Below are 27,060 nucleotides of genomic sequence, written 5' to 3'. Positions count from 1 at the left end.
TATTAGGGGCAGGCCTTTATTTCTTACTTACCGGTATCTTCTGTTATAGAATTGTATTATTTAAATAAAATAATGGGCATAATTACAGTAGGCTAATATCATTCATTGCATATGCGTTCAGCACTTCCTGCAACCATTTCTTGATAGGCTGCCGGTAGAATGAAACCGGTAGACCTATAGCTAATCAACTTTCTGAAGACTAAGCATTTAGAAATGAATCATTAATAAACCATAGTGTCAGTCTTAAGTTTATCGCGTATAGCGCTTTATTTGCAGTGTCCTCCTCGTCGTTCTCCTCATCCTGGGCTACTTGCGTGCGGTTCTCCTCCCCCCGCTGCCGGAGCTGCGGCAGCGCATCCCTACCAGCGGCGCATGGCTGTCCCGCTTTGAAGCAATGGATGAGATCATCTTCACTCCCGTCATCTTTCAGTCTCAGTCCACAAACTTTAGTAAAGAATCTAAATGGCAAATATTTCGATTAACATATAAAATATTAAAAATATATTCATATACTTGATAGAAATAACAAATAATGCCCCTCCAAATGTATGTTATGTTTTTACTGTGAAATGACTAAATAAGTGTTAATCCAAAAAAATAAAACAATAATTTGCCAACGTGTCTTACTGTTACTGCCATTTAAGTCTTCTACTTACTTTGGACAGTAAAGATATTAACCCAGATGGATCGTCACCATCAATACATTTAGATATTTTAAAAATGTACTAAATCTTGTACTTGATCGTGATGCAAAACGCAAACCATGGAATGATGCAATTGCTCTTAAAACCAAAAAACTAAAGATGATTTCTTCAGATTTGCTCGGAAATATGATTATACTACAAAAAAAACAAAACGAAAACTAATAGTAATCCGCTTAAATTAGTAAGTAAATACAATACCAAAATACAATACGTTTAAAATTAATGTCGGTTTTCGGACTTCTACGACTTTCTACAACTAGATTACGATCTAGACTAGACTGTATTTATCTGACTATTTCCTTCTCTGGGTGCATACACTGCACCACTCCTCTCATTCCATACTTGGCAATGCCCATCTTGCTCCTTCCCCATTGGCTGATGCAGAGAAAGCCCAGAGTGACCCGGATGTGTAACCGAGGCCTGTGTTTTCTGACTGCTGCCTCCTTCCTGTAGCCCGGTTGAGGAAGTGAATTTCGCTGACAGGGCTGGGTTCAGTGAGGGAGAGCCGAACAAAACATCTTCTGCGGGGGACTATAAAACAACATAACAAGGAAGATACGCAACGAGGGATTTGTTGAACCATAGTGAAGTCAAGGTTTATAGTCGTCGGTGAAATCGTGCTCCCCAGTCCCGCTGAGACCGCCGCAGACATGGTAAGGGCCGCGGTAGAGCTGGAGGAGATGGGGACGGGGTGAAACGGTTTTGGTGGGGCTGCTGCTAACGGCTAGGGATGCTAAGCTAGGCTAACACTAGCTGCAGGTGCTTGGGTAGTAACCTGAGAGCGGGGCAGGGCATCCAAGTGTATAAATCACCGACACACATTTAAGTTGCTGTGTTGGCTAAACCTCGCTTTGGCGAACATGAATGAATTCGCTCGTCGCTAAGGTTGCATCTGCTTATTCCAGCAAGTCCGCTAGTAGCTAGCAGGTAGCCGAGCTAGATGTCCCGTAGGCATACAGTTAGCACAGGATGTTTTGAGTTTGACTCACGATCGTGTATGGTATTAGTGAACTGCCTTAATATATGGTGTGCAACCCTCCCCATCCCCCACACCCCGCTCTAACACACGCACACACACACGTACGGTCGTCCTGTCGTGCACCACACACGCACACACAGGCTAATATAGTCAAGCGCCGGGTTGCCTGTAGCTAAAATAAGACTGCTTGCTCCTCCTATTCCTAACCACGACAAGCTGTCAAGCTCCTCTCGCAAGGGTTTCCTGCCCCGCGAGTTTGATTATAACTTTGCCAAAAGTAAATCTGGGAAATGCTAAACTCTGACATTCTCTTTAATTCAAACCAGCAGTTTTTATTTACTTATTTCATGTATTTTAGTATGTTTCGGTCTAATCAGTTTACACTGTAACTGATCATGCATTTATGCTTGAAAACTAAAGTTTGACCCTATTTGAACACAATGAAGCACTATTTTGTACTCATTTCTTATTTAAAAAATGTGTTTTGTAGTAAATATTCTCATGCCTGATTTTGGAAGAGCAGCTGGCTTTTCTCCGCAGTCGCTACATCTCATCGGCCTCACCTCATCCATTCTGCTGGCTGAGCCTCTCTGCCTCCCCTGACCCCGAGGGTTGTTGGTCTGAGCTGGTGTTTACACAGAGACCGGAGCACCGGTAAACACTGTGTCGAGGAGCGCAGGTGTCTGATGGTGCCGACTGATTCATCAGCTGAAAGAGAGTTCTAAGGCAGGAAATGGCACGAGAGACATTGCCTAGAAGTTTTTGTTATGTTCAGGGTCATTCCTTTGGAAAAAATATTTATGGTGGGGGGGTTTTCTACTTCATAATATGTCATTGACCAGCAAGCAGTAGAATAGGTACGGGCTCGGTTAGGCTTTTGCACATAAGAGTCATTTCATTCAACACACCAAGATGGAAAGTTCTGTCAAAAAATAATGTAGCAGGGCAAAAAACAATTTCTAGTCTTACACAACATTGAAGTTAACCCAAAGTCAGGTACTGTACAATGTTGTAATTGCAGTAGTAGTTACTTTTATGGCACTCTCTTATAAATGTTCCAATGGAAATGAATGGGGCATAGACCCGTTTTAACGTTAGCTTACTAATGGGGTTAACCCTCTAGTATTTCTCAACTTCCTACATCTTCTTTCACATTCCCCAGGGTTTCATGTTGTGGCTGGTCTGTCTTTCTAACATCCTGCTGCTCACTGCATATTTAAGGGAGAGAAACAAACTCAAAGCAGTAGTCCTTTATTTATTGCTGTCATTACAAAAAAGTTAATTTGGACTTAATTTACTTTTTTCTGTCAAGAAATTATTTTTATTCTCAAACGCCTCCACAACAACAAGACAGTCAAAGAAGACAGAGTTTTTTCAAAGGAATGTTTCCTCCTGGGTAAATCGTACATGAATGTTTATCTGCAAGAGCGGCCAGCTGCTTCACAAACTGTAGTTTAATGAAGGACATTGACTACAGTAACCAGAATGAGCTCAGTGACCTAAGTACATAAGCTCAAACATGTAACCACAAAAAAGGCAAACCTAAAGTCTATGGCTGAAGTGAACATTCTGAATTGATTTCGGGCTCATCGTGATGACCAAGGTTTAGGCGGGTTTTTTTGTTACAAAACTTACACGTTTCAGTATTTCTGACAATTCTATACAAAACCAGTCAGTTCCAAAGTTGATGAAGTCAGTGTTTCACATTTTAAATAGTAATTGGTCGGTCACATAATACTTTTGCCTGGCTGTCATTAATCAGATCATCCGGTAGCAATGTCAGGAGTGGATCCTTTTAAGACTCGATCAGCCATCTGTGTCACACGCCACCAAGCTGAAGTTGGTTTGAAAACCATGTGTTATGTCACGTTTAACCAGTTAGTTGCTTGTGGGAAACTCTAAAACTACTGCCATCTAAACGGTCATTGGTTCAGCTAATCTATTCTGCTATGAATCGACAAGAGATTGAATTAGAGGTTGGTACCCTTGTCAGTTATGTCCTAGCTGTTCTTTGGCATGCTCCAGAGAGCCGAACCTGCACACACAGGGAAGTTGTCAATGGTACTTAACTAACACACTAAAACGTCACATGTCAATTGACCGCTTTGTGCAGCAAGAAAAAAAGACCATGTGTTCCAAGAGCATGATCAGTATTAGCGTTTTGTAAAGGTATATTTACTTGATTCCGAATAATAAAAAAAGCAACTCCACTAACTTTTCCTAGCAGCGTATATGAAACGCCAAACATGCATTCGTTGTACTAACCAGCGGGGGAGACTCCCGATGCAAAAAGTCAGACTTTATATAAGTGTTCAAAATAATTGTTCATTTTGAACATAAGGTTTTGGCCTGAATTGCTAGTTCCAAGTCATTCACTGACCTCACTTACTGTATCTGGATATGGTCCCAGGGGCCATATGTTAGTTAGTTTTTCTGCACTGTGAATTTGTCCAAACCTTTGACTATTTGGCACTGATTGGTTTTTCATTCTCTTCCAGCTTTGTAGACTGAACAGCACTCATGATTTGTCATGTGAGAATTTGCAGAGCAGAAAGCTGATGCTGTGTGTAGTCTCACAGAGCAGTTTGCCTGCGTGGGTGTGGATATTTCCTCCACAGCATCTCCCCTCGTACCCGCATACAGAATGTAGCACGCCTTACATCATTGTACTGTTTTGGAGACGGGATGAACATTTCAGTTCATTTATTGTTTATAATGGAAAACGTACCACAACTCCCTCCCTAACCAATACCTGCATTCATTTTCCTTCATAATACAACTGCAGTTAACATTGATCCACAGCCTGCTAAAAACAATGGTATTGATATTACCTCCTTATTGGCATAGCAGGGCTTTAAAAACTTTTTTTCTTCCTCTAAACAATGGCCAGATGCCTTTTTAATTCACAGTGAAGTGGGTTTTGTTTATTGTATGCTGGCCTCTAAGAGATAACCCCTTAATGCGCTTACAAAGAAAGTGATTGGGGGGGGGGAATCCATATACCTCTTTTTTGGTGAAAACCCATTTCAGAATTGATGTGAGGATATTGTGAAGCTTCAGAGGTCTAAGCTTTCTCCGGGAATGCTTATTATTGAGCTGCAGAGGAGGGATGGCAACTCAAAGAGGACATTCTGTACTAAAAAAAAGTTATAACTTGATGTGAATAACAGACTGCTGAAGCCTCATAAGAGTCTGAAGACAAAACGACACCTCCGGGGCCGCTGCACTAGTGCTGTGGCAGGAAGATTCCGTATTTCAATACAACCTCCTTAATCCTCAGCATGAACATATTGTCCTGGCTCCTAAATGATGGAATGAGCTCCCCAATGACATCAGGACAGCAGAAAGTCTATAGAGCTTCTGACGCAAACTAAAAACATACCTCTAACAACTATATTTGGGCTGGTAGCCCTTTTAGCACTTAAGAGGACACTTATTACAATCATTCATTCGTTAAAATCTCCTGTAAATATAAATTAGTTTTTGCTATTCTTGTGTTTTAATCTTTGCTACATTGTCATGCTTCGTCAAAGTGTGGGCTTTTTTGCACAGCTGGCCACCAATTTCCAAAATGTAATAAGATGAATATTTCGATCTTGCATAATTGCAGCTGTTGCCTTTTACTTCATTCGTAATAACAACAAATGAATTGTCTTGTAAATTTGACTCTTGACTCATTTCAGTATTATCAATTATTGAATAATCAATATTTTACTATTTTAGCTATGACATGCATGGGTTTGGACTACAGAATGTTTTATGAGCAATTAACTATCTGCCTTTAGAAAATACAGATCTGTTTATCCAATGAAAATGTCAGCGTTTTGATTTCCATCTTTCACCTGACCTCACACATTGCTGTAAAGGTTGTTTGAAACATGGTCACAGCATCATCAATTCTTTATTACAGGATTTTATTTACATAATATATCATTATAACTTTGCCTATTGAACCACACCAGTAATAAATGGAACGTGACACATAGAGTTTATTCTAGAGGAAAGCTGGAGGGCTGTGGAGCTTTGCCGTGGTGTATTTAACACTGATCTGATGGCACGGTGTTACAGATGTTGTCTCTTTGTTCTCAGAGCGACCAGCAGCTGGATTGTGCCCTGGACCTGATGAGGCGTCTGCCTCCTCAGCAGATTGAGAAGAACCTCAGTGACCTCATTGACCTGGTGAGTTACTGTCTTTGCTTTGTCCCCTCGGATGTCTTTATGGGAAAACACAGATGTATTGATTAGTATTCTACCGTTTGGTAGTAGTATAAAAATGTAATATTTTTTTCATGTACACCAGGGGTCCGTCTTTCACTACCCAAACTACCTTCTAAAAACAATTTTTCCATGTCATGAATTTAGAGTTTACAATTTAGATAAATAATAATTTAATTTAGGCATTTAATTGTCTACATGTTTTTGGAGATTGTGTTGCCTATTTTCCCTGATTATTCTTGTGGATTGCACACAACCATTACCAATGCTTTAGCAAATTGATATTAGGAAAACAGAATTCACACAGATGTGTATATATTCAAACATATCAGTCTAGTTTCTGTTAATCTCAACACTAAGTAAAACGATCCCAAGCCCGAAACTGCCAACTTTAAGCATAAACGTAGCACGAGGGTGATGACTAACCGAGGAGGAGGTTCAGAGTGCTCTCCTCCTTTCCCATCAATTGTAGTGGGTCACATGTAGTCAAAGTCGCATTGTTCGTTATTGTTGAAAAAACAGCCGAAACACAAGTTACCGGTCATTAAACACTTTTTTACAGCATTTTCTCTTTAATAAAGTAACACCAATGTTGGTCAGGCCAACGGAATTTGGATGGAGAACGTGAAAGCCAATCGACTAACAGACTGCAAGTTTTTCATTTTCCCTTTCAATTTAATAACCGTTCGGCAATAATGCGTTTTTCAGTCCAATTTGGATTCATTATTGCACTCTTACTTTGAGTCAGTTGTGTGCAGTTTGTCATATTTGTGTCCCGGTTTCTGTCTGTTTTTTGAGGTTGGCTACATAACAGAACTGCGTGTGTGGTTTTGTTCTTCAGTACTCGTTGTGCAATATTGCCAATGCGGCACATCAGTGTAACATCTGGCTAACTAAAGCTATATTAAGCATTTAATACAACAAATTCCTAATCCTCAGTGGAACACTTGAATGACTTTATATTTCTGCCAATGTTTATAATTTCATCCCTTTCTAAATTGTTGTGCTTAGGAAAGAAAACACATTTTAGAACTGTGCGGCCTTCCAGCTGCGCCAGCAGAGTCTGACAAATTAAGCTAAATCGGACACAAATCAAATCACACTTAATCAGTGTTTGCGTGACAACTTGTGTTGTGGGCACATGTGTTCCTTTCCACCCGGACCCCCACCTACTCCTCACCTTTAACCCCGCTCTACCCGGGCATCGGCTCCCTCCTCATCCGTTTCACTGTGTCCGCTCGTTAGTGGCTATTATTGCATCTGTCAATCACCTTCACAGCCCGCCCCCTGCTCAAACTCTTCCCGTTGACTCCTAATCAGCTGAAATCACCTCTTTCCCTCCGGTTAGTCTTTTATGGATCTTACTTCACTCGAGACAAACTGAAGTCTTTTAAAAACCAATCTGGGAGCTGATGTGTTGATCTTTGGTGTGGAAAGCAATGCGTTTCTCTCCGTTTGTGTTCAGGTGCCCAGTCTGTGTGAGGACCTCCTCTCATCTGTGGACCAGCCCTTGAAGATTGCCCGGGACAAGGTGGTGGGGAAAGACTATCTGCTCTGTGATTACAACAGAGACGGCGACTCCTACAGGTCGAGTTTAAGACTGCACTACAGTCATGGAACATTATGATTAGTTAATATGTCAAATGGAACAAACACAGTGAATGAAACTCACGTTTTAGTTGGCTTTTAATGGGTTAGTTAATGTGCATTAATTCACCAGATCCCCGTGGAGTAATAAGTATGAGCCTCCCATTGAAGACGGCGCAATGCCTTCAGCTCGCCTGAGGAAACTCGAGGTCGAAGCCAACAACGCCTTCGACCAGTACAGAGACCTGTGAGTTCCAATGAAGCCGCTCCACCGCAGGTTTTCTTAACCTGTCAGCGTCGCCCTCTTGTGACCTCCATGATGTTTTCCAGGTACTTTGAGGGAGGTGTGTCCTCCGTGTACCTCTGGGACTTGGATCATGGCTTCGCCGGAGTTATTCTCATCAAGAAGGCCGGGGATGGATCCAAGAAGATCAAAGGGTGCTGGGACTCCATCCACGTGGTGGAAGTGCAGGTGAGAATCGGACCATATGAAATATCTTTACATTGGAATTCCATCCCGTCCAAAGATGAAACCTGTACGTTACATGCAGATGACAAAAACTGCCTTTAGCTATTGCCTCATTGTCCGCTGTGTCTGTAGGAGAAGTCCAGCGGTCGTACTGCTCACTACAAACTCACCTCCACCGTCATGCTGTGGCTCCAGACCACCAAGACCGGCTCCGGCACCATGAACCTGGGCGGCAGTCTCACCAGACAGGTACGCGTCGACCTTAAACCAACCACGGACACGGCCAGCCTCTGCCGGTATCAGTTGAACTAATTTGTCGAATTATTTTCACAGATGGAAAAAGATGAGACGGTTGGAGAGTCCTCACCACACATCGCCAACATTGGCCGCCTTGTGGAAGTGAGTATATCTTTTTGACAGCCGTTGCATTGATTTGTTTCTGAAGAAAAGGTCTCCTACACAGGATTCTGCATTATATTGCAATGTTATATTGTAACTTCTGTCTACGACACCAGTATTGTGAGACAAACTGAATTTTACATTACATGACATTTCATTTAGCTGACGCAAAACAACTTTCATTGCATTTTAACTAGGGCTGTCAAAAATAGCGCGTTAACGACGTTAATTAGTAGTTTGTTGTTGGGGGGGTGCTAGCGGTTTTCCTTGCAGCGCCAGTCTCATCTTTTTCCGTTCTAATTGCCGCTCGACTTCAAGGTGTAACTTTTATTATTGTCCGGTGGAAATCGGGAGAAATTCGGGAGAAGGTCAGTCCGGGAGGTTTTCGGGAGGGGCTTTGAAATTTGGTTGTCTCCCGGAAATAGCAGGAGGGTTGACATGTCTGGTCATCGCAGCCCTGGACCATGGAGCAGGACGCAGGAGCACAAACTCGTTTTGCCGACCACAGCATAAATAAACTGCAGAGGCTCGAGACCCTTCTAGAGCCATGCAGGGAAATCAGTCTGTGACTTATCAAATAACATTGATTTGATTATTTTCTGGAATTAATTAAACCAAATCAAATATCAATAAAATGTATTTATGTAAAAAATAATAATGATAATAATAATGATAATTATGTATCTGTGTCCTGTTATTTATCTTTGGTATGCATTTCGTTGGTTAGGATTAAGGTGTAATTGCAAATAGTGATTAATCCACTGAAAATTCTGATTAATTTGATTTGAATATTTTCATCATTTCATTATCATTTGACAGCCCTAATTTTAACCCATGGCTTACATTTTGCCTGGGAAGCAATTAGGGGTTGGGTGTCAGGGAAACTTCGACTTGGCACATTCCAACCGCCAACCTTGTGGCTCCCAGCGCATCACACTACTCCATGCGCCACTGTCGCCCTAACTACTCAACTCATTTGAATTGGCAGTAAAACCAGGGATGTGTGGTCCGGTCATCGCACAGACCCAAAGAGGAACCGGTCTTTGTGGCCTCAAAACAATAAATGATACTTATTAAGCAATAGCATAACACACTGCTTTGGTATAATCCGCACAGGAAAGTGTAGTGATTAAACTCTAGCAGGCTTTGATATTATTGATCCACCAACATACAATACACAATTGAAATCAGATGAAATACAGTTTATCGGGTTTACAGTTGATTCAAATATGACAATTTTATAGGACGGGGTGATGTCGATTTTGCATTGATTCATAGCGGGTATTGCTCAGTATCTCAGTATTATCTCAATGTTATCTCCGTATAATACAATTGTGAAGAAAAGTCCCTGTGAATCACATTTTACACGTCTCCACATCTACTCTGTAAAGTAATTGTCTAAAGTTGATAACCCAAAAATTGAGGCAGACTTAAAAGTTAAGAATGTTTTTATTCACCTTGCAGGATATGGAGAACAAGATTCGCTCCACACTGAATGAAATCTACTTTGGGAAGACCAAGGACATCGTCAACGGCCTAAGGTGAATACTCCACGAGTTGTTTGGATGACTCTTCTCTCCTGTTTACAGGACCACCAGTCTGCAGAAACATGGTTTTCTCATCATACAAGTCTTACTGACCAAAGAGTCCCTTTACTTCTATTTCTGTCTGTTGACATGTCCCACAGCTACTCTCCGGCATCTTTTTTTATATTTATACATGTATAAACCTACCTTTGGTTCTTCTTTTTCCTGTTTTCACTCAACCTCCTCTCCTATGATACTGTTTGTTTTTGTTTTATTGCCATTCTTTTGTCCTCCTGTCACCTCTCCTTCCCTGCTGCCCTTTTCTCTGTGCTGCAGATCTATTGAGTCTTTGCCCGATAACCAAAAGTACCGGCAGCTCCAGAAGGAGCTGTCGCAGGTCCTCACCCAGCGTCAGATCTTCATTGACTAGGGTCAGAGGTACAACCTGGCATGTGTGTGTGTTGGTATTTTAGTGCATATTGGTAAGTACAAGATGAACACGGAAAAATGTTTAACTCCTATCTGCTGCTTGGTGCCAACTGTCGGATGCTGCCTGAACTTTTACAGGCAGGAAGATATTCATTTACTTGAGATATTTTCCTTACCACATTACTCACTTAAAGGACTTCTCAAAACACCAAACTGGATGACCCCCAAACTGAAGTGTGCTCTAAACTCGCCCCCTGGTTCCTATAAATTGCCAACTGTGATCAGCACATATTTGTTTCCAGAACTGTTTAGGGACCCCACTATGCAGACATATTCAAATTAGAGCTGCAACTAACGATTATTTTAATAATCGATTCATCTGTCGATTATTTGTTCGATTAATCGATGAATCGGATAAAAAAATAAAAAATGTAAAAACATTGAAAAATAGAACTGACTGTGCACTTTCTAAATATGTTTTGTTTTAAACAGATTGCTCCTTGAACATCCCTAAGTAAGCAAATAAAATGGACTAACACAAAAAACATACACACATCGCATGATGTATACTTTACAGCCGCCAAATTAAATATATTAGGCACAAAATCATGAATCGTTGCTGTGGTGCTCCCGTGCCAGGCCATGTCGCTTTTGCATATCTTACAATGAGACATGTCAACCCTCCCGAATTTCAAAGCCCCTCCCGAAAATATCCCGGACCGACCTTTCTCCTGATTTCCACCCGGACAACAATATTGCTACACCATCCGTCACTGGGCGCGCTGTTTCAGACCGAACAATAATAAAGGTTACACCTTGAAGTCGAGCGTGGCGATTAGAACGTAAAACTACCGCCGCTGCAAAGAAAACCGCAGCACCCCCCCCCCCCGTTGCCCGCTAGGACCCGCACCCCCCATTTCAGTGTGAAATACCTGGGAGGATTTAGGTCGCATTGGTTTCTCTGCCTCCGCATGTTTCAGAACAGTATTACGGGTCTCTCCGATGGTCTTTCCTTTTCCTCAGCTCTGCTCTTTTTTATTTATTTTTCTTAGCAACGCTCTGCTGGGCGGAGCTTTTTTTCTTCTGTTCTGCTGCGCGAGCGCTCAACTTTTTTTTTCTCAGCTCTGCGCGGCGCGCGCAACTTTCTTTTAATACTCAAACATAATAGTCGCGCGACACAACGAATCGATAATGAAATTCGTTGCCAACGCTTTTAATAAACGATTTTAATCGATTTCATCGATTCGTTGTTGCAGCCCTAATTCAAATAGACCTTTTTTAGAATAGGTGAACGATTTTTTTTTTTGACTGCACGCCAACTGCATGGTTTTGCCTCAAACTGAATGCGTTCATCATGAATTCGGCATGTCTGTAAAGTTCCTATAAATCCATTTAATTAGATTTCCTGATGTGGGAGTTCAAGAGACCTCACACAAATACCATTTCTTTTTAAATCAACACTTGAAATGATTAAGGCAATGGCCAATGAAATGATAGTACATGAAAACCATACTCTAGTGTTGCTTTTTCTACTTTTTTTATTTTAGGTGTCTTTTTAAAAAGAATGTAAAAACACGGGTAGGTGGGAAGCTAATGGGTAGATAATAATCAAAATAAATATAAATTGCCATTTAAATCATACCCTTAAAACTAACGATATCTGATTAAAAAAAAACCCCACTTTTTTTTGGATGGTTTACACGATATCTAATTATGATGGATAGATGAAACCATGTGCGTCATCGGATGGTGTGAAAGACGGCAATGAATGGAAAGCTATTGACTTCTTCAGCCCGTATTCAATCTTCAACATTCCAAACAAACCAGTTCCCGGACGGACAAAAAACGAAGAAAAATAGAACCGTACAACTAAAATAAAACCTAAACCAAACCTTTTGAATGACCTATGCACATTCAGTCTCCCTCAGTGAAGCAGGACATGGCTGCTACCAATAAGATCTGTTAGGTCCCCTAGCTTTTCAAACCCTGAGGCGGCAGCAGCCACCAATGACGGCATGTCCACCAGGATGAACTGGGAGGAGGACTTTGTGAGGAGAGTGACAAAGCGCGTGAAGGTACTGCTACCTGCTATCTCTGACCAACGTTGGTATTCAGCATCCTGTGTTCAACAGAAGGATTGTCATCAGAAGCTCACGCAGATTTAAGGTATACTTTACCCACACCGGGGATCACGTGACTTCTTGAAGAGAGCTTTTTTTTTTGCGGCAGTGAACGGAAAATCCAAACTACGGTGGAGTCTCAATGAATTGAAATAATTGGGGAAAGCATTTACAGACAGCAAAACATCAGTTGACAATCGCTCACCTGCTGTTGCGGTATAAGTTGGCTCTGATTTATCCAGTCGCATGCTCCTTACATGCTGAAACTGTACTATTCAAGCTGCATTAACCGGCTCACCAAACAAGTCTGAAGTGTTATACATTGTAGGGCTGTAGATGCGCACATTTTGTGCGTTGCTGGATGAATATGACTGAGATCATACTGCTCCAGTTGTGTGGGAGTTTGTAAACGTATCTTTTGATGTGGTTGTTGTGAAGATCGAGAGGATTTTTGTTTCATATTGCCACAATAAAATGATCAGTTAATTATTTGCCCCTAAAATGACAGTTTGTTCAAAGTAAATGATGGTGAATCCTGTTCCAAGAGAAGCACATGATTGAACTGCATGGCGTCCAATAACTAACTGTTGTTGTTTGTGTGCCTGACATTAATGAGTGCCGTGTGTACGCAGCTGGGGTGCTGGACGCAGGAGTTGGACGTTGCCGTCGCTTCACTCCTGAAGTCTTGTGTTTGTGTCCCACCAGACAAACTCTGTCTCTCTCGCTGTTTTTACCCAGTTTGACCTTGTGCCTCTCCCCTGTTTGTCTCCTCTCACACAGGAGTGTTCCCAATCTGGCCGACAAGGTAAAGCAGGAGCTTCTGAAGGTCGACCTGATGGAGGCGCTCAAACGCAAACACACCAGCTAGAGTTGCTACTGTTTTTTTTGTTTCTTTCTTCTGTCTCTCTATCTCTCTCTTTCTCTGCCTCGTCTCCACCATCTTTTCTCTGTTTCTTTACTTCCTTCCTCACGCCTGTTTCTGTGCTGCACTTGTTTATTTGTGGGAAAACAAAAAAGGCAAAAATGCATAGCTTTTTATTGGTTTTGTTATTTTTTCCGTCTGGTTTTGTTTTCATGCATCTCATTTGTCATGAAGCCATTCACTTTGGCTCCCCCTGTCTCTCTCCTCTCTTTCTCTCCATGTTATGAATATAATAGTATTACCACGGTTAATGATAATCTTACAGTGTGAGGGTCATTGTAGTAATAATCCCTGGTGTCCTTGGTCTGTTTAAAACAAGTGATTTTGCCCCGGCTCTTCCTCCGTGTGGAGGAAAGTGACACTGCTCTGGCAGGCTCGACGAGGTCGTCATTATTATGTACATCAAATTTATTTCAAGCACCTACTTTTATCTACAACACCCCCTCCCCCAATTCCCCCCTGATATATTTGTATAAAAATGATTACCGTCGGTGTACAACTTGCAACCTAAACGGTGTAACCACGAGGGTGGCCTTCGGTTTGCGTTAAAAGCTTTTTACTCTTTATTCCACTCTGTCCACATGCACGTGAGCCTGTGTGGGGATGCAGTGAGTGAACGTGAACTTATAAAACACGGGATGGACTGTTATGATCCCTGCCCCAAGCCCCCTACACTGTGTATAACATGACATGCATCCCCTCTCTTCAGCTTAATCACCCTTTTCTCTCTCCTCACCTTCTAAGTCTTTGTTGGGGGTCACAGTTCGTCATTGTGTCTCATTGGAAACCTTTGTCTGTTTCCATTTTGGAGGGGAATCTTTTTGTTGTATTTTTGTTTTTATTTTGTAAAGCTTATGATTCATATTGTATTAGAGCCTCCAGCAACAATAAAAACAGTAAAAAGCTGCCCTTATTGGTTTGTTCATGTTTTTTGAGGTAAGGTACAGTACATTGATCCACTATGTTGAATGCAGGCCTATTGGTTGAAACAAATTTCTTATATATTGTGGTATTGCTACTTTTAAAGATCTGAGTACTTCCTTAGCCACTTAATAGATACTATACATTAAATATATTTAATGCAGTGATGCCATAATAACAAATTGAACTAGAAAATGCATTTCCTGCTGAAAATGCATTTCCTGCTGAAAATGCGTTGGAATGCATAAAGCTGAAATTTTACAGAAATGGATATATCAGAACCATAGACTATCCCAAAGACCCATATAAAAACACGTAGAACCAGAAGATGACGTGGCTCTTAAGAATGTGACAGTTCTTTGTAGAACCTAAAGCCTTCTAAAGAACCATTTAAGAACCTTTTTATCTGTGTGTTGGATTGTGTTTTTTTAAACACTTGGGAAATAGAGATATTAAGCTGGAAGAGACATTTTATGATGTTTTAGTTATGTTTCACCTTCGACAATGTGGGGGCTTCGTGGGCCGCTGTGACTGTGCTGGGTTGAAGGTGTGTGGGTTTTTGAATCGCTCTTAGTCAGGACTCTCCCCTGAGACCGGTTGTCCTTGGGCCGGCCTACAAGGGGCTCGGGCCACAGAGACAACAGATCATAGGATCACTGAGCCACTCAAACTCCTCCACCACGTTAACGTGGCGATTCACGGAGGAGTCTTTTTTTTATGTGGGAAACCCAAGAAGGGGGGGGGGGGAACCCACAGTGGAGGTGGAATTTGAGCTGTCAACCCTAGGTGTTAGTGGGGTTGAAGGGTGGGAGTGGGGGTCAACCCCAGATGTTAGTAGGGTTGAAAGGGGGCGGTGTCTTTAGCGCTGTCAACCCTGTGTGTTAGTGGGGTTGAAGGGGGGGGGGGTCTTTAGCGCTGTCAACCTCAGGTGGTAGTGGGGTTGAAGGTGGGGGGGGGTGTCTTTAGCGCTGGCAACCCCGGGTGTTAGTGGGTTTGAAGGGGGGGGGGGGTCTTTAGCACTGTCAACCCCGGGTGTTAGTGGGATTGAAGGGGGGGGGGTGTCTTTAGCGCTGTCAACCCCGGGTGTTAGTGGGGTTAGCGCGGGTGGACGGGGACTGGGGGTAGATGGATGAGGTGAGAGATGAAGGAAGATGTTGTTACTGGTGTCCAGTCTCAGGCCAGTTGATGTTGACACCCTGGATGGTCTCCTTTTTCTTCTCTATTTCTTTGACTGCTGCATCTTGCGCCTCATTTTGTCCATCTCCGTCTGACGGTCTTGCATCCGTCTCCCAAATTTTTTTTAAGTCGTGGCAGATGTTCTCAAGGAGTGTTATGTTGTCCTCTAAATCTTGGATCTTGGTGATGAGGATCTGAGCTCCTGTGCCGATGTGAGTCTTGGCCAGGGCCTCTGTCTCGATCTTCAGCACCTTGACCCTGAGTTCAGCATTTTTTACAGAAAGTTGTTCTGTGGTCTTGATGAGCTTCAGAGATAAACCCTTGTTTTCCCTGATAGTCTCAGCCAGAGCCTCTGTCTCGATCTTGAGCAGTTTGTGTTCTGCTTCCAACTGGTGGTTTCTGGCCCGCTGCTCTTGCAGCGCCTCTTCAAGAGAACCGTTGGTGGAGAGTAGCCCTGTTACTTTAGACTCCAGATCATCATACTTCTGCTCCCAGATCTTGTTGTTGACCATGAGTTCATCACTTTTGACAGAAAGTTGTTCTGTGATCTTGGTGAGCTTCAGAGACAAATCCTCGTTCTCTCTGGTCAGGTCTGAAAGCTTTGTAATCGTGCGAGCATAGGCCAGACTTTGGCTGTCCAACCTGCGGTCGGTACTGGCCTTCAGCGTTTCAATGTAGCCATTAAGTTCCCTCACTTGCCTTTTCCGGTAGTGCACTTCATTTGTGGCACTTGAAAGTTCATTTCTCACATTGTACCGAGTCGGAGGAGTCCAGAGCAGTGGAGGGATAGCTCCATTTCTCTGGTTGCTTCTGCGAGACATGGTCACCACTGGTGTAGACTGGTGAAAAGGGCTAAAGGCTTTTTGTTTGTCGGTAAACGACTCGATGTAGTGTTCGCAAAATGGTAATGAATCTTCAAAGAACCACTTAAGTCAGTAAAGGACAAACGTCACTGATAATTTCTCTCAAGAAAATATCAAACTGCACAGTTCTGAAATCAGAATGGCATTCCGTTGCCATGGAATTAATTGCTAACATTCACACACTGTAGTCACAGCTAGAGGAGCAATACTGGCGTTACAGTTTTTCTCGATTGTTTACACACAAATTCTGGTACTTGACACACAATGACCACAACATGTAACTCATGCACCAACCCCCCATACCAAATCTGCTAAACTACAAGCACAATTCTTGCTTTACACTCAAATTGCAGTTCTAAAACACACTTTTTTCAAAACACTACACACAATTCTCTGCATTCTCTGCACAATTTTCATGAAGAAAATTTTGTTTTCACAAGACAAACACTGTCATTCAAAATTCTAAAGTCAATTGCCCAACTATGCACACTGACTCGTCACATGGGAAAACACCTGTCACACAGTGTTACATTTACGAATCAGAGCTTTAGCATAAAAGGGCAAAAGGTGAGCTCGTCTGTTTTGGAGCAATGGATGACAACATTAGAAACAGAGCCAGAGGAGTGAGAGTAAGAGGCGGAGGAGGGGGAGGACAAGGACAAGGACCCTAACTCTGATCACTTTGGTTGACCAAAGCTATTGAGAAATTCTTTTCTGCCTGGAGATGGAAAGTGTGGGATCGAAATCCACAAACGCATATAACCCTTCTCCAAGCTATGGAAGATGCATGTGGAGATAAAGCAGTTGATGCTTTTCATGGCTGGATTGGACATGCTGAGCGATATTTCCCCCACTGCTTGGCCAGTGAAAACATTGCTTGTGATGTGGATGAGGTTCTGTGGAACAGACCGGAACAGAAGAGAGGATGCAGCATAGTTTTTCAGGAATCAGGAAACGTTTATTGCCATAGTATGTTGTACATACATGGAAATTGTCTTGGCGGAAGGTGCATGAAGACAGTACAATAAAGACAACATAGTGCAAATAAGATAAAAATAGAATAAAAGTATAATAAAATATAAAATATAAGCTATGGGTTAGTACGCTAAAAACTAAAGCTATGGGTTAGTAATTAGGAATAAAAATAAGGATAAAGTGCACCAGCTAAACAAAGTGACGGGTGACAAGTGAAAGTGACACAGTGAAGAATGAGCCTGGGAGTCAGAGTCAGTCAGGGGGGGCCTGGGCTCTGTTGATGAGCCCGACTGCCGAAGGGAAGAAAGAAACTGTTTGTGTGGCGGGAGGTCTTAGTCCTGATGGACCTCAGCCTCCTGCCGGATGGAAGGGGCACAAACAGTTCATGTCCAGGGTGGGAGGGGTCGGCTGAAATCTTTCTGGCCCGCTTCAGAGTCCTGGCAGCGAACAAGTCCTGAAGAGACGGAAGATTGCAGCCAATCACCCTCTCCGCAGAGTGGATGACACGCTGCAGCCTGCCCTTGTCCTTGGCTGTGGCTGCAGCGTACCACACGATGATGGAGGAGCAGAGGATGGACTCGATGATGGCCGTGTAGAAGTGCACCATCATCGTCTTTGGCAGGTTGAATTTCTTCAGCTGCCTCAGGAAGAACATCCTCTGCTGAGCCTTTTTGGTGATGGAGCTGATGTTCAGCTCCCACTTGAGGTCCTGGGTGATGATGGAGCCCAGGAAACGGAAGGAGTCCACAGTGGTGACGGGGGAGTCACACAAGGTGAGGGGGGAAGGTGGGGCTGCGTTCTTCCTGAAGTCCACGACCATCTCCACTGTCTTCAGGGCGTTAAGCTCCAGGTTGTTCTCGCTGCACCACGTCACCAGGTGGTCAGACTCCCACCTGTAGGCGGAGAGATTAGAGATTAGTCCAATGAGGGTGGTGTCATCAGCAAACTTCAGGAGCTTGACGGTCTGGTGACTGGAGGTGCAGTTGTTGGTGTACAGGGAGAAGAGCAGAGGGGAAAGAACGCAGCCTTGGGGGGAACCGGTGCTGATGGACCGAGAGGCAGAGACGTGTTTCCCCAGCTTCACATGCTGGGGAAACACGTAACTTTTACTGTAACTTATACAGTAAATTCTTCTGTTGTTTTGTATGTAGACCACTGTATGTGCAACTTTGTGTTGGTTGGGATGTACACTGTGTGCATTGTTTTCGTGGGGAAAATAAAATATATTTGTTACCGTGTATTTGTGTGTTCTGAGTACAAAAAGAATATTATAAAATATTTTACAACACATATGTATGTACTGTCTGTAGTAAGGTGAACACTGAACAAAAAAAAGGTCAAAGTCATTATGATGAATGGAGAAGTTTTTTTCCATTCATCATAGTGTTTTACATTGAGCACATCGGTGTTCAACTGGTTCTTATAAAAGTCTATTCATTTGATGGTTTGTGTTTGTCATTTGAAAACAAAATACCATTTTGAGAAGAAATTACATTGTTTTGAATGTAAAGTTTAATTTTGCAGGAGTATTGAGGGGTTTTGCCCATTGTGTGTGTGTGTTTTTGATTTGTGTATAGAGTTCTGAGAGTATGAGGCATGCTTTAAGAAAATGTGTCTAAACAATCGAGAAAAACTGTAAGTGTCTTGCCGAAGGACACATCACCATGCGAGTTAGCCGGGCCTGGGATCAACAACAAACAATCGCGGACCAACTGCGGAAGGATTTAAAAATTCGTACTTACTAGGAAAGTTGTACATTGTTATAATTGCTTTTAATATGATTGTTTTATGTGTTGGCTTTATTGCTGTATCTGTGTTCATGTGCTAAATGCGCTGGTTTTACTGCAAAATGTCTTTGAGTAGCAACATGTAAAGTAATATTAATATATGATTATTTAGCCCATACGTTGCCTTAAAAGTGAGCAGAGCGAATCAATGTTCCTCTGGAAATTTACACTAAAGACTCATTTCAAACCCGTATTCACAATGCAAGAATATGTTTTACAAAATGCACAAATCTCTATAAGCTGTATTAAGCTATATTAAGTTGAGGCTTTGTTGCGTAAAATAAAGACCAAACGAAAAGAATCAAACGATCTCCTGTCATTCGAGTAAGAAAACATGAATTCCCATGTACACAATTTACTACTAAGATCGCATTATCCATTAATGAAACCACCTATAAATTGACCACCATGGGCTGTCATTTTGATGGACATTTCCGTTTAGTCTATAATATATACTAGGGTTCTACATCTGACAACTGTGACTAATCCACATGCTAATGGTGATTATCTGACAGAAAAGCTACTCTACGGACATGTTGGATTGTTTTGTCAGTGACTTTTCCCAATAAGGCCAGATGTACTGTGCAAGGACGAACTAGAAGTTGGAAGAAGAGCCTCTTTCATTCATTCCACCCAAAGTCTTCATGGAAATACCGTAGAAGCGACGAGAACTACGAATAACTGCTGTTGGGAGGAGTCTCACACTGCGTCACTCTTGTTTGTCCGCCAGGGGTCAGTGTGAGCACATGAGCCACGTTTCACCCTATTCATCACTGATGCCATTCATCTGTCGAAACGCAGTTATGTTTTGTATTCCATATGTATCCTCCTCAAAATACCTATAGATTATTGTACAGCTTCCATTATTTTTGGGATCTGATAACTCATGACACAAAATAACAGGAACTCATGTACTAAGTTTAAATGATCTTTTCTACGATTTCCAAGCACTGGTGAAAAAACGCTCATCGCGTTAAAACATTCACCTTTTGTTTGAGGAATATCTGCCTGTTAATGAGTAAACCAACCCTTTAGGAGAGGCGGTAGATATGAGAACACATGAAACTGATGAAATAATGGTTGTCATGTGTGCCACCACACTGCTCTCTCTTTGCCAAGACTTTTTCAAAACTTTAATAAAACCAACATATGAAAATATAACACCAGAAGTGTATACAGCTGCATTGTTCCAAATCGGCAAAGGAATGAGATAATTCATGCAATGTCAAGTACAATACACGAAAGAAGCTTTTAGGAAGTTACAATTTAGCAGCAACCTGTCAATTCCTTAGTCCCTAAGGAGCTGGCCCCCCTCTCTCTCACACACACAAACACACACACACTCAGAGAGAGAGAGAGAGAGAGAGAGAGAGAGAGAGAGGGGGGGGGGTTATGATAATGAGGAGCCTGGCGGCGCAGGGGGAGCTGGAGCCATTTTCACCACTCGAGCGGAGTTGCTGTGACCGAGTGGAGCTGCTGCTGCCGGAGAGAGAGAGAGAGAGAGACACAGAGAGAGAGGGAGAGACGGACCAGGTTACAGCGGGTTCACCTCTTCCAAACAGCCGGGGTGGCCGCAGAGAAGTGCGTCCGCTGAGAGCATGGCTCATCTGCAACAAAGGGAAACTCGCAGGCGGGAAGTTTAAAGGAATAAGCAGCTGCAGAGATTCCCACCCGGAGAGACCCGGCGGAGCACAGAACCGAGGAGCGATGCACTTCGCCAAATGGGATTTGTTGTGGATTCTCCTGTGGTGTAAACTGGTTTCGCTGGTGCGTTGTTACGCCGTTCACATCGGCGAGGATGCGGGGCTGAGGACGGCGGTGGCCGGCGCGCAGCGGGGCGCACGGTGCGCCCTGGATCAGGTCCTCGCTCCCAAATTCACGGAGCGCTTTCTCGGCACGGACGCCGCGGCCGGCATCGTGTTCTTGTCGGACTCCATAAAGTGCGCCTCGTTGCGCTCCAACCCGTTCACCGTGTACACCGTGGCTGACTGCATGCACTCCGGCTACAGGCATCTCCTCACCAGCCGGTACGACGTGCACGTGCACGGTAGGAACTGCTCAAACACGCGTAAAAGAAAACCTCGGTGGGACATGGAGGTGCTCAGTTTGTTGCGCGGCCACCAGCGCTCACAGTGCCACCAAGCCGACTCTGCTCTGTTTGCAGTGGGGGGTTTGCTACCCGGAGCCCCGATCCGCTGCAAAGTCACCAACAGTCGGTACTTTTACTTCTCCGAGGGGGACTTGTTTGTGTCTCAGACGCTGTGCTGGAGGCGGGACACGCTGCTGGAGCTGGACCTGCTCTGCGACGTGCTCACGGGAGAGGGGAGGCCGAGCGCTCAAGTGCACCCAGTCTCTGTCCATTGGCGCGTGGGACAGGGCCCCTTCAGGCAGGACCACCTTGGCAAGCTGATGGAAAAGGCAGCTCGGTCTGATTCAGGGATTGTGAGCAGCAGGAGGAGGAGGAGAAGCATCAACAGCAGCCCTCAGTTTCAACCTCCAATGTACCAGGTGTCCGTGGCAGAGAATCAGCCCGCCGGCACCTCGGTGGTTGTTCTGAAAGCAGTGGATAGCGATGAGGGGGAGGCAGGCAGGCTGGAGTATTTTCTAGAAGCCCTCTTTGACAGCCGCTCCAACAATCTCTTCGCCGTGGACCCCGCCAACGGCTACGTGTCCACGGTGGAGGTGCTGGACCGGGAGACTAAAGACACCCACGTGTTCCGTGTGACCGCGGTCGACCACGGCGTGCCTCGGCGCACCGCCATGGCCACCCTCACTGTCACAGTCAGAGACACCAATGATCATGACCCTGCGTTTGAGCAGCAGGACTACAAGGAGAGCATCAGGGAGAATCTAGAAATAAGCTACGAGGTGTTAACCGTGAGGGCCACGGATGGGGACGCGCCTGTTAACGGCAACATCCTTTACCGCATAATCAACAGCAACGGGTCCAACGATGTCTTTGAGATCGATTCGAGGTCCGGGGTAATTCGCACCAGAGGCCTGGTGGACAGAGAAGAAGTGGAAGCCTTTATGCTGCTGGTCGAGGCCAACGACCAAGGTCGTGACCCCGGGCCCCGCAGCGCCACAGCTACTGTTCACATCGTGGTTGAGGATGACAACGACAACGCTCCCCAGTTCAGCGAGAAACGCTATGTGGTCCAGGTGCCAGAGGACATGACCCCGAACACGGAGATCCTGCAGGTCACGGCCACAGACAAAGACAGGGGCAGCAACGCCGTCGTTCACTTCAGCATCATGAGCGGAAACACCAGAGGCCAGTTTTACATCGACGCTCAGACGGGTAACATGGACCTGGTGAGTCACCTGGATTACGAGGCGAACAAAGAATACACTCTGAGAATCCGGGCTCAGGACGGCGGGCGCCCCCCGCTCTCCAACATCAGTGGTTTGGTTACCGTGCAGGTGCTCGACGTGAACGACAACGCCCCCATTTTCGTGAGCACCCCGTTCCAGGCCACCGTGCTGGAGAACGTGCCGCCGGGCTACTCCATCATCCACATCCAAGCCGTGGACGCCGACTCGGGGGACAACTCCAGGCTGGAGTATCGGCTCACTGAAACCACACCAAACTTCCCCTTTACCATCAACAACAGCACGGGGTGGCTTGTGGTGGCGTCCGAGCTGGACAGGGAGAGCGTCGACTTTTACAACTTTGGAGTGGAGGCCCGAGATCACGGCTACCCGGTCATGTCCTCCTCTGCCAGCATCAGCATGACCATTCTAGATGTCAACGACAACAACCCGGAGTTCACCCAGAAGGGGTACTACATGCGACTCAACGAGGACGCGGCCGTGGGCACCAGCGTGGTGACGGTGTCGGCTGTGGACCAGGACATCAACAGCGTGGTGACTTACCAGATATCCAGCGGAAACACCCGCAACCGATTCTCCATCACGAGTCAGAGCGGCGGGGGCCTCATCACGCTGGCGCTGCCTTTGGACTACAAACTTGAACGGCAGTACGTCCTCACCGTCACTGCCAGCGACGGCACGCGCCTCGACAACGCCAAAGTGATCGTCAACGTCACCGACGCCAACACTCACCGCCCCGTGTTTCAGAGCTCTCATTACACCGTCAACATCAACGAGGACAGGCCCGTCGGCACCACCGTTGTGTTGATAAGTGCCACGGATGAAGACACGGGCGAGAACGCCCGCATAACCTACTACATGGACGACAGCATCCCTCAGTTCGACATTGACGCGGACACGGGAGCCGTCACCACGCGGATGGAGCTGGACTACGAGGACCAGGTGTCCTACACGCTAGCCATCACCGCTCGAGACAACGGCATCCCGCAGAAGTCCGACACCACCTACCTGGAGATACTGGTCAACGACGTCAACGACAACTCCCCCCGCTTCCTGCGAGACCACTACGTGGGCTCCGTCATGGAGGATGTGCCGGTGTTCACCAGCGTGGTCCAGGTCTCCGCCATCGACAGGGACTCCGGGCTCAACGGCCGCGTCTTCTACACCTTCCTGGGCGGAGAGGACGGCGAGGGGGACTTCATAATCGAATCCACCTCCGGCATCGTCCGCACGCTGCGCAGGTTGGACAGAGAGAACGTGCCTGTTTACAGCCTGCAGGCGTTCGCTGTGGATAAAGGGGGTCCCGCTCTGAGGACCGCAGTTAACATCCAAGTAACGATCTTGGACGTGAATGACAACCCCCCAGTGTTTGAGAAAGATGAGTTCGACATCATGGTGGAGGAGAACAGCCCCATAGGCGTTGTGGTTGCACACATATTAGCCACAGATCCGGACGAAGGCAGCAACGCGCAGATTATGTACCAGATAGTGGAGGGGAACATCCCAGAGGTTTTCCAGCTGGACATCTTCTCCGGAGAACTGACCGCGTTGATAGACCTGGACTATGAGACGAGATCCGAGTACGTCATTGTGGTCCAGGCGACCTCCGCGCCTCTGGTCAGCCGCGCCACAGTTCACGTGAAACTTGTCGACAAGAATGACAACATTCCCATGCTGAAAAACTTCCAGATCATCTTCAACAACTACGTGACGGACAAATCCAGCAGCTTCCCCACCGGAGTGATCGGACGCATCCCCGCACACGACCCCGACGTCTCGGACCAGCTCCACTACAGCTTTGAGGTGGGGAACGAGCTCAAGTTGGTCCTCCTGAACCAAAGCACGGGGGAGATCCAGTTGAGCCCGGCCCTGGATAACAACCGGCCCCTGGAGGCCTCCATGAGGATCTCAGTGACAGGTTAGACTGTTTGGATTACTCTTTGTAATTGCTCCAGCACACGGAGTGACACACACACACACACACACACACACAATGCAGAGAGAGGAGACAGTGTCTTCCTATACTCAATTTCCATTAACATGTCCTGTCTCTTCATTTACATTTTCGCTTCACTTTAGCGGATAATTGAAGTGATGGTGACTTAACTGCCGCCGTCTTCTCTTCAGTGTTCCAGAGTGATTTCACTATAATAGAAATATTCATGAAGGAGGATTATTTTTCCCTGCAGGATATTTGTAAGTGACTACACATTTCCCCCAGAGCACCAGTCACAAAGATGATGATTTATCTCTGTCTATTGAAGGGATTTAAATAGCTGGTGGTCTCCTATGGCCTGCATACTGCAGTTGACAGACTGATGTGAAGACCCAGTGGTTTTTGTGTTCTTTGGCTGGCTTGTTTTTTCTTACGCTAATCGGACAGAGACGACTGTAATAGCTGTCAGTGTTGCCTGGTTTTTACAAGAGCTGGTTGCATTTTCAAATCACCGTTTGGTGCACCGTTTGGGGGGGAGATGAAAGTCAAGAACAAACCACGTAACTTATTTTCTGCTCCATGCTCCATGTCGGGTTTGTCTGTCATCACCTGCATGTCTTAAAACGCCTGCCTTCCACCGACCTTTTGATTTTACATGCCAGCACAAAAAATGAAAGAGTTGCATTTGCCCGGGAAATGTGACTGAACTTAAATCACACCCACTGAGAAAGTGTGTGTGTGGGGGGTTAACAGCCTGTTGGAGCTTATTTGACGCAGTCTGAACCGCTGTTATTCTGCCTTCTCTTTGACCTTGGCACAATCAGAGAGAGAGGGAAACCAAACCGGGGAGCACTATTAAGAAGTCTGATATGTCCGTACGGCGTGGAGGTGCAGGCGGAAGCAGGACTCAAAAGCAGGATTTCCAGAAGGTGCTCTTTATTCACCAACAAATCTAACAGAACGTGCACCAACGATGACTGACGTAGACATGGACAATGACGCGACAAAGGACAACTGGCACACAGGGCTTAAATACACAAGGGAGGTGCAGGTGATTGGACACAGGTGGAAGCAATCAGGCAATCACAGGACAGGAAGTGAAGTTACCCCGAGACACGAGACACAAGAAAGCTACAAAATAAGACAAGCAGAACCAAACCGTGACATGATAAGAAAGATGAGGATTCAGTCCGCTCACAAGCTGAGGATTTTCACCTTTCACAGAGCGGAAGTATTTTAGAAATTGGTTGAGTTTACACTGAATACCAGATAGTGGATGGATTTAGTGAGTAGTCATCATAATGGATTGGAGCCGAGCTCCGCCTCTCTGGAGAACAATAGCGGGCTGTCGGTTAGGGGGCCAGAGCTCATACCAGGCCGTGGTTGGGGGCGACAGCTGTGACTCCACCGAGGACCAATTAGAGGCTATGTCTCCTCAGCGCGTCCCACACCTGCTGGGGTTTATGTCTCCGCACCCCTGCAGGAGACAGAAGGAGACTGAGGGAGGGAAGGGCTAGAGGGGGGGGGGGTGTTGAAGCATGTTGGAAAATACAGTCATGCTGTAAGAGAGCAGGAAAGCCTGTAGACTTGGAGGAGGAGATGTAGGAAGATGAGCTCCTCCAATAGATGCTGCTGACCCCAATTTTCCAAGGCCTCTCCCTCCAGGGACCTCCCAAGTCCTCCTATTCTCCTTCTCTCAATGCTGCTGTTTAAGAGGCCCCTTATGATGGACGGTATTTGATGGGCTCTTTTGTGTGTTGTTTGACTGTGATTAACATCGTTGCTCTTCACACTGAAAGTGATGCAACGGTTCAAATGCAACTATACTTTGCTTTGGAAATGTACCCCTTAAATAATCCACAGATTATGAGGATCTTCCTATTTTTATTCAGGAATATAATCCATTGCATTAGCCCAAACAAGATAATAATAATAATTCATTTTTTAAATGAAGGAATGTCAATATATTGACGGCCTGTAGCTGATACAAGTCTCTAGCCTTACTGGCACGTTTCGCCAGTAAGGCTAGAGAGAATGTTCCTGTTGTCTATGTAAACTATATTAATGTTGTTTTAATAATGTTTGAAGTAAAGTTAGGGTCTGTGTGCCTAATGTAACCTAGAAGCATTTTATTATACTGAGATTTTTTTTATAAGTTAATCAAATGTACTCCCTAAATAACATATTCAATATTTAATAAAAGAATTCCAGCTGCGCTGTAAAGGTGAACTTTGAACTCCTAGAATAAAATGAGGTATTTATTATATGATGAATCGGTTTGTCTTTCACTGACGCTGATTCCAGATACAGGGATCTGTTTAATTCTATATGGTGATCACATTCGTCAGGTGTCACTTCTGTATTATGGAGAGACTTCTGGTCACACAGCAGAGTTGAGAGGACAGTTGTCGGCTCAGGGATTAGAATTGCTGCATCTGTATCCTGGGATCTGTCGGACCAGTGTTGACACACTCGGGGGCTGATCTACTGCTCCCAGGCAAGCGTGAGCCTGCATAAATAGGTGTTTGCATTCGATGGCAAAAAAATGTTTTGCCCTGCTTTCCTTACATCCCTAAAGCCAAGTTAATTTCCATATAGACACCATAGCTAATCCTTCATTATTTCATATGAAGATATTATGCTTCTAAATTAGATTTTGAGGTACATTTTGTTTACTCTTCATGGTTTTGTCATTATTATGTTGCTGTGTCCAGTCCTG

The 27,060-nt window shown here is 44.8% G+C and overlaps 2 protein-coding genes across 3 annotated transcripts in view; both read left to right on the top strand.

Annotated features, from left to right (window-relative positions):
* The first annotated feature begins 1,112 nt into the window (after positions 1 to 1,112).
* Positions 1,113 to 14,256, top strand: capzb (capping actin protein of muscle Z-line subunit beta). Of its 2 annotated transcripts, XM_037490726.2 has the most exons (10): positions 1,113 to 1,357; positions 5,773 to 5,862; positions 7,364 to 7,485; positions 7,619 to 7,732; positions 7,816 to 7,957; positions 8,087 to 8,203; positions 8,288 to 8,353; positions 9,818 to 9,894; positions 10,216 to 10,317; positions 13,209 to 14,256. In XM_037490726.2, the coding sequence occupies exons 1-9, from the start codon at positions 1,355 to 1,357 to the stop codon at positions 10,307 to 10,309; spliced, it is 825 nt and encodes a 274-aa protein (XP_037346623.1). In that variant the 5' UTR covers positions 1,113 to 1,354; the 3' UTR covers positions 10,310 to 10,317; positions 13,209 to 14,256. The 2 variants fall into 2 exon arrangements, with proteins under 2 accessions (XP_037346623.1, XP_037346624.1); XM_037490727.2 differs by lacking the exon at positions 10,216 to 10,317 and having other exon boundaries at positions 1,118 to 1,357.
* A 6,252-nt stretch (positions 14,257 to 20,508) lies between these two features.
* Positions 20,509 to 27,060, top strand: part of celsr2 (cadherin, EGF LAG seven-pass G-type receptor 2) — a 57,546-nt gene continuing 50,994 nt past the window's right edge. Inside the window, 1 exon segment of the mRNA XM_062563901.1 lies at positions 20,509 to 24,323. Within this exon segment, the coding sequence (XP_062419885.1) occupies positions 20,780 to 24,323 (3,544 nt within the window). The 5' untranslated portion in view covers positions 20,509 to 20,779.

Source organism: Pungitius pungitius, chromosome 8 (assembly GCF_949316345.1).
Source record: "Pungitius pungitius chromosome 8, fPunPun2.1, whole genome shotgun sequence".
NCBI classification, from domain to species: domain Eukaryota; kingdom Metazoa; phylum Chordata; class Actinopteri; order Perciformes; family Gasterosteidae; genus Pungitius; species Pungitius pungitius.
The sequence above is the reverse complement of the archived record's forward strand: the minus strand, read 5'-3'. Positions and strand labels throughout refer to the sequence as shown.

Excerpts from the sequence above, each read along its gene's own strand:
- capzb (XM_037490726.2), top strand. Across the intron at positions 5,863-7,363 it reads TCAGTGACCTCATTGACCTG|GTGCCCAGTCTGTGTGAGGA; the intron begins GTGAGTTACTGT and ends GTTTGTGTTCAG. Across the intron at positions 7,958-8,086 it reads TCCACGTGGTGGAAGTGCAG|GAGAAGTCCAGCGGTCGTAC; the intron begins GTGAGAATCGGA and ends CTGTGTCTGTAG.